At 39.4% G+C, this 12,752-nt stretch overlaps 2 protein-coding genes across 2 annotated transcripts; one reads left to right on the forward strand and one right to left on the reverse strand.

Moving 5' to 3' along the window:
• Positions 1–199: 199 nt before the first annotated feature.
• Positions 200–4,842, forward strand: exosc5 (exosome component 5). Its single transcript, XM_062419432.1, has 6 exons — positions 200–317; positions 2,012–2,125; positions 3,098–3,219; positions 3,568–3,708; positions 4,380–4,469; positions 4,722–4,842. Exons 1-6 carry the CDS (start codon positions 218–220, stop codon positions 4,815–4,817), a joined length of 663 nt encoding a protein of 220 aa, XP_062275416.1. The 5' UTR covers positions 200–217; the 3' UTR covers positions 4,818–4,842.
• A 2,358-nt stretch (positions 4,843–7,200) lies between these two features.
• Positions 7,201–11,357, reverse strand: tmem91 (transmembrane protein 91). The gene is made up of 3 exons (XM_062419797.1): positions 10,899–11,357; positions 8,866–9,012; positions 7,201–7,356 (listed from the first exon to the last, which is right to left on the reverse strand). The coding sequence occupies exons 1-3, from the start codon at positions 11,355–11,357 to the stop codon at positions 7,201–7,203; spliced, it is 762 nt and encodes a 253-aa protein (XP_062275781.1).
• Between the last annotated feature and the right edge of the window lie 1,395 nt (positions 11,358–12,752).

Below are 12,752 nucleotides of genomic sequence, written 5' to 3' on the forward strand. Positions count from 1 at the left end.
GCAAATCCCTCTGGAATAAAAACACCGCATTAGATTAAAATAAGGAAAAAGGGCTTTATACGGGGGTGAAAAAAGATTTGTTAAAATTCCTTACTAATAACATTATATTATAATACAGCCATGCTTTGAGCTCTTTAAATGGCAAAATAGGTTACGACATCCGGCTGCGACAGACTACGTTTCCTCTGTGGTAGCAGGAAGCAGCACATGTGTAAATATGATGGAGGTGTGCGGATCTTCTAATGTTTCTCTGAGAGAGTTTGGCTGTGAGCAGAGTTTATTGTCTCGGCCTGACGGTTCAGCGTCTTTCATTCAAGGTAAAGACAAATATAAATAAATAGTGAAGAAATACTGTGAGCAGCCAGCAGCTTCTCCGCCTGCTGCTGTTAACCTGCCAACGCGTTTAATTCAATGAAGTCATTACACGTTGTTTTTTCCCTCATTGCTTAGGCACTGTATAAAAAATGTGTTTTTGCATCAGTACAGTACACATAAACCTTATTTTGAGTAAGCACACAAAGCACCAACTACACACTGACAGTATAAATGAAAAACACTTGTGGCTTTTTCTGTGTGCAGGGAGCAGTTGGCCATACATGTAGTAACAAAAGAGGGACTTTGGCACTAAGAAAGACTGTAATGTTGAAAGATATCTACTTGATTTGACTCATTTGGAGGACTGAATCTTCATATTGTAAGTGCATTATGAAGGGATCTTCTAATGGTCAGTATGAACAGGAGGAATGATTACAGCAAGAAAAATGTTTCTATGTTTCTATGTTCATTTCGACTCCGGACTATTTTTTAAGACTTCGAAACAATATCTGTGTGTCTACTCTATTGCAGATATGTTGTCACAATAATTAGGAGAAATAATGACACTATGGTATTTTTTCAGTACTGTGCGTCCCTTCTTATTAAGCTAAATGTTACTTTTAGAAAATCTGGGGTCTTTAAGGTGTGTTTTCCTAAAGTTGGAAACAAGAAGAAGCAGGCATGTCACAGAATGATACTGTTGCATCATGTTTTGTGTCAATAACCAAGTTGTTTGTTTGTATGTAGCAGTAACATATGTAGTAATTAGAGCCCAACCGATAATGGATTTTTGGGCAGATATTATGGAGTAAAAGTGTAAAACAATTCCAATATCAATATATTGGCTGATATATACTTACAGAATATGTACATGAATACACATTTTTTACAGCTGTCCATCAAATGTGGTTATCACTTGTGAGAAAGATATGTAATGAAGAGATACTTTATAGTTTAGGAATGAACATTATTGTATTAAGTCAGTAAACAACAAAAGAAAACTTCACTGAGAATTTAATTGTTATCAATAACTATAAACAAAAAACAGCAAAAAACATGCATGTATATATCAAACTTGAATTAAGAAAAATAATCAAATATATAAAATACTGCCTATATAACTTTACTTAATTTTATATCGACACATATCGGCCAACATATACGCTGATACGGATATATCTGTGATAGGCCAATATCAGTTAATAATATTGGTGGACCGATATATCGGCATCTTAAGATGTAGAGCATTAATTGTGTTTTCCAATTCACCATGAACCAACCAATACATCCATGGTGAAAACTGAAAAGCAGCAGTGATGTAACATTGCTGTGTATCCTAACAGCCATCAATGCTTAATGCTGCACATTTTTCATCATAAACATAAAACAAACTTTGACTTTTAGTGTTGTGAGATTAACTCCTGGAGGACACAGAGCTGCAGTCATTTGCAATCTACCAGCTGGCCTCTGACTCGTTCTGCTTTAAATTTGATGTCAGTCGAGTCACTCGTTAGTTTTTCAGCTCGCCCACAGCTGAGATGCTTTTGTCCCACCTAGACTTCTTGTTTATTTATTATTGTCTGTATTCTGTTGTTTTTTTCACATGTGCACACAGGGTGAAGCTTGATTTCCCAACCTGGATCAATAATGTATTTTCTGTTGAATAATGCCGTCTTGTTTTTGTCTATATGTGAAGGAGACACAAGTGTGTTGGCTGGAGTGTACGGACCAGCTGAGGTCAAAGTCAGCAAGGAAATATATGACCGAGCAACCTTGGAGGTGCTGGTACAGCCTAAAGTTGGACTGCCAAGTAAGTGATTATATAAGAAGGGAAAAGTTCTCATTAAACATTTTATTTTGTTTGTTTGTAATTTATGAAATTTACCCTAATGCAGTGTGGGCAGACTTCCTGTATGGGTGTAATTAGATTTTCTAGCATTTTGCAGCTTTGTTAAAGAAGTTATTTAGAGGACAGCGTATTTACAGATTTTGCATCTTCTGAGTTTAGGGTATAGTTTCTTTAAATTAATGCACATGACATGAATTGTAATAAGGTTTTACTCAGTGTGTGTATATGTTTATTTTATTTATACAGTTTAAAGTTACAGGGACAGTACACCTTGGGGCTGGGTATTGTATTATAGAAGCAATTGCATAAAATAGGGAGCCCCTTTGGACCTTTGCTGCAGGTCAACCCCCCCCCCTCCCGTTTCCTGTCGGCCTCTATGTCTTCTACTCTCAAAATAGAGCAAAATGCCCAAAAATAAACTCCTCCACATCTAAATGATTTGATTTTTACTCAAATGCCAATCACATGTCACATTAAGTCAAAGAACGCTTGCGTTGATTGGCTTTGAGAAAGTCCATATACATATTTTTTAGCTCTTGGTGCAAAAAAGAATCGATTGCAAGTATTGTTTGATGGGAGATGTTTCGATACTACTTGTTATCGATTTATTTTGGTTGATACTGTAAAAGGTACCGATACTCAACCCTAGTACACATTAATGAACATTTCTTTAAATGTGCCAGTTTATAATATATTATATATAGTATTTATTTTATTGTAGCTTCAATGTAGTGTTGAAAAAGAGGAAATATATAATACACATGAAACATTGTCACGCATTTTGAAAATTAAATTATTTTCTTATAATTACAAGTAATTTAAAAGCTTCTACTGTCCAAACTCTGCTATACCAGAACACACCACAAGGTGGCTTAAGTGAGCCAGTTGGTTCCCCTGCATGAATCATATCTGTATCCTGTCTCTATTTTCTAGGTGTGAGGGAGCGATCGCAGGAGCAGTGTGTACGAGAAACCTGTGAAGCGTCTCTGCTTTCCTCGCTTCATCCTCGCTCCTCCCTCACGCTCATTCTTCAGGTGCTGCATGATGATGGTTCGGTATCCTTCAGTAAAACTTTGCTGCTTTGCACTGTGAAGTTCATATTGAGATGTGCTGGCACTGTAAGTCACTGAGATAGTGTCTGTAAGAGTTATTTTTGTTAATGTTGTATGTGGTAATCCTCCTGCTACTTGGGGGGCTGCTGTTATTTAGGCAGAGGCTAAATAATATGGAGGGTTAATTGACACCAGTTTGAGAAATGGACTTATAACAGAAAGTAAGAAAACAGTGAAGATTTTGTCATTTCTGCAAGTGTCAAAACAAATCAGTCAGCATAGCTTTTTTCGGTAGGCAAAGTGTCCTATCGGTGTTTCCTGGTGAGTCTGCTTCCTTACCTGTTACCTCAGCTCTTATCCTGCTTTTTGAATGCCGCCTGCATGGCTCTCATGGACGCAGGCCTGCCCATGAGTTGCCTGTTCTGCGGTGTGACCTGTGCCATCCATGCAGACGGTCAGATCATCACGGATCCCACTGCAGCTCAGGAAAAGGTAAGTCTGAAGATTATGTGATGTGTTAAAAGGTAAAAAGCACTTTGTCGAGAGCTTATTGTCATGAACGGCTGTTGAGAGGGGGCATGAGAGGAGTTGGTAAGCATATATTTTACATATCAGTAAATTCATCAGTTTATATGTTTGGGAATAAAAAAAGGACATTTAAATTATTTAGATGTGTCAAAAGTGACCCCATGAAACATTTACGAACGAATCATTAATCTACTGTAAATCTGAGACTTGAATTCCAGTAAATTTCATACATCTTGGTCTATCTACTGCTGTATTTCTCTCTGACTAAACCTTGTATAACACCGTAGCTCTTGCCTATTTTGAAGAGATGTTAAAGGACATGTTGGGAAATGTTGACGTCTAACAGAAAAAAAATCAGGTGCAGATAAAGAAGAAGTTCACACGCTAGAAAATGTATCCTTAGCACATTATATCAGAATAACTTGTTGAGCACAGTGACAGATGATACGTTTTACCACTTGTGGGATTTAACTTTTCTACATTTTAAAATGTCCATTGTGCATCCACCCAGAATAAACACATATATATGTATGTATGTATGTATGTATGTATGTATGTATGTATGTGCTTTCAGTACATTCACAGCTGTCAAAATCCTCTCTGTATCAGCTCAATTGTTCTCGTCTGTTTTCCAGGAAAGTCGAGCTTTGATGACCTTTGCTATTGACAGTACAGAACACAAAGTATTGATGTCATCAACCAAAGGATCATTTTCAGTTCATGAGGTCTGTAAATAAGCTATAATATTGTCGAATTTAGGCTTGTGGTCGTGCCTGATGTGTGAATTACAGATTTCTTTTGTTTGTGTGTTTTATTTCTAAATCCGTCATCATTTCTCTCATTATTGTGCGACCTGTCAGGTCTGATGATGGTGCTGAAATTAGTTTTTTGTTTCTTTCTGCAGAGACGTTGCAGGCTTTCATTTATATGTATAATCTTTATTATATTTTTGTTGTCTCTGCTCTTCTCTTGTACAGCTGCAGCAGTGTATAGCCGTCAGTCAGAAAGCATCAGAGAAGATATTCCAGTTCTACAGAGACTCTGTCAGACGGCGATACTCCAAAACCCTCTGACGAAGCAGCAAGTTTTTTATGATCTTTTTTTTTAAACAACTCATACTGATGTTGTAATAAAATATTTAAAAACCACTTTGGGCTACATTTGCTTCAGTTTTGTTGTACTGTAGATGAAGCGAGTGTGGCTTTGGGGGGTTTTACAGGAAGAGAAGAATATGATTGGAGAACTGTCAGAGTCCAAAAATGAAAAGAAGAAATATGAATGTCAAACAAAGTGCATTTATTGGGATTCATTGATTATTTTTTTTTACCTTCAGTTTAATATACACATGTAATACAAGAACGTGAACTGAGAAAGTACATAATATCTCTTGTACTATAATAAATCTCACTCGCCGCGACCTTTTTTAACCTTTATCGACCCACACGCTTCACCACGTCCAGTGGTCGTCTATACATGTGATAGAAAGTGAGACAAATCTGACCAGAGTCAGTCTGATAATTGTGGTAACTCATCTGTAACTATAAAGGGTCTTCTTTGAGTCCCTTTTTTTTTTTCACCGACACGCAATGTCCTGTGGAGACAGAAGATTTTAGGATTGTCTGAACTGTTTGTATCACAGCACATTTCACAACAGTGAAAGCTGACAAGGTTTTTTTAGACGCTGAGATATCACAGGTGTGTCTACATATACAACTTTATGTATAGTGACAATCAGCTCAGTCTTGATACAACACTGGGTGGGTTTTTTAAAACATTTTTTTTGGAAAACAAAGTATTTGAGTTATTTGTAATTCATCTGTGGACTTTATAAAAACTATACATCGCAATAGAAAATGATGACTTTCACCTTGTTCTTGTTAAATAGTCAATGGGGATTCCCTTTAGTGTTAAGTTAATGGCACATTTAAGCTCAAACCAATATGGCCAGAGGTTGTTTTTTTCTATCAGAGCTATTCCTGTAATTAATCGGGGACCAAATGAAGGAGGTGGTGTTTGAAGCTCTGAACAGGCTCGCACAGTATACATGGCACACTGCAAACTCACCGTGCAGGTTTCTGTCTCTGTAGCCGAGATGAAGATTTTACTGAGTCATGCATCATGTGGTTAAAGCGCAAAATTATTTGTCAGCCTATTTTTTTTTGTGTGTGTGTGTGTGAAGTGTTGCTTTAAGTTTAAGTAGACAACTTCAATTTTTCAAGTTTGTCATACTGCGAGAAGCGAGTTCCTGAAGTCCTCTTTTTTGGAGGAGAAAATAAAAATCTATATTTGGAGAGCGTGAAGCAGCAAAACCACACGTTTCTATTAATGGAATAGTTCTTAAAAGGATCATCCTCTGAGTTTCTTCCATGTTTTATTTGGCTCTTTTCCCTTTCATGTCTGCACACCTTTCCGTCTGTGTCATCATTCCCTAGCACTGTATACAGGAGTGGTTTCACATCACGACTTTGCATTTCATTTAAAACTTCTCATTTTTATCTGTTTTTCTCATATAATGGCACTATATATATCTCTCATTTTATTTTTTTGAGTACTTTAAAATGCAAAGATACTTCTTAACTTGGCCTAAAACAAAGCAGAATTAGTCCTCTCTGCAGGTAAAAACAAGGAGTGATGCTGAATGTGTGTTCTTGAAACCAGGACGGAGGTGGATCAAATGTACACTTGTGGTGGGTGGCGGTTCCCAGAGTGGTGCTCTCGTTCCCGTCAGGAGCTTCTGGCCCCTCATATGTTTTTTTAAAAAAAAGCTCTGGGGCCCCTTGGAGAGCCATCACCAGCTTGTACCCTGCAAAGCAACAGTGCCAGTGCTAGCTCAGGCCCTCCCACAGCGAGGTCCATCAGGATTTAGCAGCTGTTGTAAATCTGCAGACTTCCAGGTAGATGAGGGCCACACGTTCCCCCCTGTCGTTTCTCTCTCTTCTTCTCATTATTCATCCGTTGTTTTTTTTGTGACAGCAATAGGCCTATCTTCGGTGTCGTGATAAACATCTGCAGTGTCTTTTTTTTAAAAGCTTTTTTGTAATGCTTCACATGTGATGACGACTACAGCACAGAATTAAAAGGATGGCAGATAATTTAAGTCCCTAGGTGCCAAAAGGAATCACACTTATAGACCAAATGTCCTACGTTAGAGTAACTTCAATTATTATGCTTTGCGTGCGAGGAACGTCCTCTGAGCTGAATCATGTCATAATCCAATTAGAAGTGACTAAGATCTCTCCATTATGTTTTCACTGTCCGCTCTTTGCTTCTCCAGTTCAGTGTAGATAAAACATGACTGCAATCAGACGGGTCGACGGACAAAGACTGATTTTTTTTTTTTTTTTTTTTTTTACATTTACAGGTGATGCTGTATGTGTTGATATATTCATAAAATGCGTGAAAGGTCTGTGTTGTTTTTTGTTTTTTGTGTGTTTATTCTTGTGTTAAAAGTTGCTTTTATGGTGGTTTTCCAGACAGGTAGGAAATCAATGCAGCAATGGCGCAGATGTACGTTATGATCCCAAACACGATGGAGAGAACTGAGAGCCACAGAGCCTGGCGAGATGCTGCGTTGGCCCCTTGAAAATCCCCCTGTGCTGACGCCTTGTTGGTCTGAGAAACAGAAGAGAGAATAGAGAAAGAGAAAGAGAGAGATAAGGATTAGAGGGGGAGGGGGGGGGGGGGGGGGGGGGGGGGGGGGGGGGGGGGGGGATAAAAGAGGGAAGAAGGGCATTCGTCATCATTTGTCAATGTCCTCTCTGGCCTCCACTTTCCTCTTCCACTCAGTCCAATCACACACTAAACCCATATTATGTTCCATCTCTGAATAACACCTGGCGTTAGTGCCTCATTCATCACTTTCTCCTCTCCCCCCCCCCTTTCTCTCTCTCTCTCTCCCTGCAGTCCTTGTCTTTGACTCTGACCCCCTGTTTTAGGTAGCACTCCACAATATTGGAAATCTATCACTTTGAAGCTTCTTGTTATGACTCTAATTAAACCTTAACGAAGGCAATTGATCTGATCAAAAAGCCTTTGCAGCTTGCTGCCAGTTAGCTTTGCGAAAGTGTTAATGGGATTTTTCCCCCTTTTCTTTCACTGCTGGAAAGATGCCTATATAAACTACAGGGCTCTGGCAACTGGAGGTAGCGATGTTAGGGTTTTTTTCCACAAGGCCAGTGATAATAGTGACTGATGAGATAGTTTGTGTGGTAATCTTATTCCCCTTTAGTCTTTGAACTGCTTCATATTTCCAACTTTATTTTAGAGGAGATTATTATCTTAGCTAACAAATTAACAAGATTTGTATATTTCTAGAGGAAAAACACTTAATTTCATCTTATTTTTTGTGAATTTGTCCGTATATTTTGTTGTCAAACCTTTTGGACTGCTAGAGTGAAGGAAGGTAGTTTGCAGGTAGCAGGATGTTTGTTGTTAGATTCTCTGCAAGTACATGATGACTCAGGATCTGCTGGAATTGGAAATATGAGCATTGCAAAACAGGGATTATACTGTATATGATAGTATAGATATCATAGCAGGGGCGACTAGAGACTCTTATTTATTAGGTAAGACAGATCAGTGGGCTGTCACTAAATCACTTAAATAAAAATATATAATTCTTCTACACAAACTTCTCAGTTTTGTATTCGCTCTGATTGTTGCTTTTAGATATTCATTAGACTTTGCAATCTGTCAACCGAAACACAAACTTTGTTTTTTATTGGATCTGTTCACGCTGCTCTTTTAATTTCTGTTTCTGAGTTTTTAGTTTGCACACCTCAAAATAAATGATCTGAAGATATAAAACCACAAGACACATCTTTGTGCATCATTTCTCCTTTTGGATTGTCTGGCTCTGCTATTTCAAGGCTCTCGTGGCATAATCCTGCAAATCTAGATATAAACTCTCCCTGTTTTTCAGTCTGAAGCATGCATTCCTATAATGTCCTCACTTTAAGACACTGAACCTGTTTTTAGTTTATTTTTCACAGTACACAAACTGCAGAGGGTAAGAAATCACCCTCAGCTGTGAACTGCAGTGCCAGGTTGTATCTTGTCAGCTCGGGACTAAGTGTGTGTGTGTGTGTGTGTGTGTGTGTGTGCGTGTACTTGTGCGTGTACCTTCTGTGAAAGGTAGAAGGCAGCGATGCCCAAGGGCCAGAAGCAACAGAGCATGGAGAAAAAGGCCAGACCCAGGTAGTCCTGAGGGATCATCAGAGGGAAGTTGTTGTCACTGTCTGTATCACTAAAGTCCTCAATGGATGAGTCCTGGGGATTTAAGTGCACAGAGGTGGAGTTCAGGTTAAAGAGTCCAGTAATCCAAATCGCAATGTTATCTGTTTCTGCCTCCACACCAATGCAAATGTCATTTTATTTATTTTTACTATTTCTACTAAAAAACTGTGACAGATTTTGTTAAGAAAATGATAAACTTCTGTGAGTACCATAAATTAAATTCTCTTTAACATTGTGGCCACTCATCGCTTGTCCATTTGCTTGCGTTAGTTTTAGCAAATTTGGCGGCAGAAATCTCAGATATCTTAAAATCTAGATAAGTAAAACCAAAATTACCTGCATGGCTATACACAACAACAAGGACATGTAAGAAATACGTTTTTTGTAATTTGGATGAACCCAAAACTTCTCAATTCCTTCAATTGTTATTTATTATTTATTTTTTTAAACTAACATACACACATAAAACACTCTAAAACAAAGCTATCAAGCGATAACATTTGACTTTTTTATGTTCACGTCCTCACAAACAACTGAAAAACTTTGCTGGTGCTTATAAGATAATGTGACTGAATGGGGTTAGTCTGAATGTGCAATAGCTCTGCTGACCGCAGGCGATTCATGACACGCGCATCTTTTTTTGAAACAAGCTGCATATTCAATCTGACTCTTCCTCTCTCTGCGTTATATTATTCTCCCTTGTTTTATTTCATGCGTAAAATAATCATCCATTTTCAAAAGATGCACCTGTAACATTTAAAGCAAATGCAGCACCATCATTGCATGTAGTGTTTTAAACATTAATTTACAGGGTTATTTTTTTTATTATTCTTGCTAACACTCACTGCACATGCATGTTCTGGTTTAAAAAATACTCTGTGATGTTCAAATTGAGCTGTCCTATCTGTATTTATTCACAGATATGAGGAGTGACCCGCCTGGAGCAATTTTTTTGTTGATATAAAGCAGTTCCGATGGCGGGGCGGAGGGGGGAGAAGAAGAAGATGGCAAATCTCTTATCGAGAGGAAAAGCCAGACACGTTTTTGTCATTTAACTAAGTGTTTGTGAAGGGAAACTAAAGAGAAAGATATGCTGTGCTGTGCTTCTTTAAGGTCACTGCAAGGTTTTATTCCCACTGGTCTGCACCTTTGCATCACTGCACTACTGCCAGCATTCAGAATGAGCTCGAGAAAAGAAAAAAACACTATTTCCTGTGCCCTTCTTTTGTCCTTTATGCTCACTGCTAAACTTTGTGGGCAACCAATTGCTCTTGATTTTAATGGTTTGGTACTACTGAGTGTTTGTTTGTTAATCAAGGTAATAAATGTAAATTGGCCTTTTGGTACACAGTGGGTAATTGGATTTTTCATAATCATCTAATCAACCAGCAGCTACTCATTTTCACGTAGACGCTTTGACTTGTTCTTAAAATATCACATGATCTCTCTGAGGGTCTTAAAGCTAATTTACATGACACTTCAAGCGCCCGATAGTCTATGAAACAAAGCTGAAATCCTCCATCGCTACTGTAGTGTCATTACCTGCGCCGCAGCGGGAGAAGAGCTTTATGTAATCTGGCTTTTTTGACAGTAAGCATTCATTTGCTGCCTAGCCTGAAATACATTGCTCACATGTCTATTTTTAAGTTCCTCTTTGGTTCCCAGATTCTGTCCTGAGAATATGAGAGTCTCTTTTGATGCAGCACTCTTCTGTGAGGATGTGGTAGAGACTGGAACGTCAGACATGATGATTATTTATGTGTTGTTGGTTCACCTCTCTTGTCTTTATCTTTGAGCATCGGCACAAAGGGAATAAATTGTGTTGTTTTTCTATAACTGTCACTATTTCTGTTAAATCAATGCTTCAAAAATCAATGTTAAAAAACTTTCTGAGCATCGTGTCAGTGGGAGTGTCTTACGTCAGAGTCAGGAAGAAGGTCATCTTCATCATCCATGCTGTAGGAAACACTGTTGTAGTCCTGTGTCTCAGCCAGGAGCTTCCTCTCCAGCGTAGAGCCGGGCCGAATGTCCACAAAGGTGGTTTCCAGGTAGTCTTTGCTGAGCAGGGAGTCTGCGTGGCCCCAGATGGGCGCCGGTGGGTAGAAAGACTCCAGTGTGCGAGGTAATGAGCAGGGATCCAGTAACTGCTGCTGCTGGATCTCAGGAGGGTGTCCACAATAGTTTGTCCACGTTAAAGGAGGGTAGGCCCTGTCCTCCTCACATTTAACCAAGATCCCCTTAAACAGCCCACCAGGGGCCTGTCCAGGTACAGATCCAGGTCCAGGTCCAGGTCCGGGCCCTAGCCCCTGCTTTGATGCTCGGCTGTTACCGGAGCTTTCTCCCAGAAGAGGGTGCTCCAGCTCATCTAGATTCTCCATCCCGCTCTTTTAATACCAAGCACACAAGAGGCCACCACATCAACAACCAAATGTAATCTACGAATCGTCTCCCCGGAGAGCGCACGATGGGTTTACGCAAAGACAGCCGCTTTGCTCGCTTTAGTGTTTCAGTGATAATCCATCTTTAATCCAATTCTTTAATTTCTCTCTTATTATAGGCCTGATTCCGGAGGCCAACAACACATGCCAAGTTAATGTTAGAGTGAAATTTTCTTAATGTGCCAGTGGTAGCTGTCTCCGGTAGGGTACGGGATGCTGCGCTGAAGGATTCAAGACCCTCTTTTCCTCACATGTCATAAGCGATTTGTTTCAGACCTTGATGGCTCAGGGTTTGGCCCATGTCTTCCATTTCACATGATTGAGTGTCTCAGTGTTCATGAATATGCTAATGTTGGTTACTTTCTCTCTCATACAATATGAAAATGTCAGTTCTGATGATGGAGGACCTTGATTAGCCCAAGACAGGCTAATGAAAACACTGGGCAATGGGATTTTAGTGAGATTTGCCCTCAGGAACTCATGGAAAATGTCTCTTGCAATAAAATATGAAGTCTTAATCTAAGCACAGTGTCATGGTATTAGTGTGGAAGCTTCAGATGTCAATCATTCCCTTCAAGGATAAAAACAGTTTGGGATGGAAATGGGCAATGAGAATTTAAAAAAAGAGAGACTTTTAAGCTGTCATGACATACAGCCGTGTGTTTGTTCCTCTGCAGGAGTTAGGGGGGGGAGTGCATTGACACTTCCGTCAAAAACAAGCCAAAGGCAAGCAGCCCTTCAGATGACTGGACTGATGCACAGCAGGGTGTTTGAAGCTTGAATATGCACAACCGTCGGCTGCAAACTAGTGCCACAATGAACGGATTGGGGCCATATTTGAGGGCAGTTAATCTGTAAAAGCAATGAGGCTCCAGAAATAGACTCCTATGGTGTTTCGTCCGTGGGTCAGCAGGCCTGCAAACATTCCTCTGTTGTTACTGTAGGAGGCGATAATGAAGAAATCAAAGTCCTCCGGTGTTGATTTATGGGCTTACTTGTTTGCCACGGCAGCGCTCCTTTGGGACATGTATTTTTAATGTAGCCCGTCAACATCAAGAGTGTTTCGTTCAGGACAGACGAGGAGTCTCGGTCCCCGATGATGAGAAAGAGGAGGAGGTGCCGGTCTGTTAAGAGAAGGACATGGTCACACAAAATATTTACACATTACAGCTTCTCCTCTGCCTTGATTTGAAACCTCTGAATAAGTCTCTCTCTCTCTCCACTCTCAGCTGCTGGAGTCTGCATAATCATTGCACATTAATACTGGGGTTGTAGTAATATATCGTCTTTTACATTAATCTATGTGAATGCTACACTGATTTATCACTGATTTGA

Source organism: Scomber scombrus, chromosome 5, assembly GCF_963691925.1.
Source record: "Scomber scombrus chromosome 5, fScoSco1.1, whole genome shotgun sequence".
In the NCBI taxonomy this organism is placed as follows: Eukaryota; Metazoa; Chordata; class Actinopteri; order Scombriformes; family Scombridae; genus Scomber; species Scomber scombrus.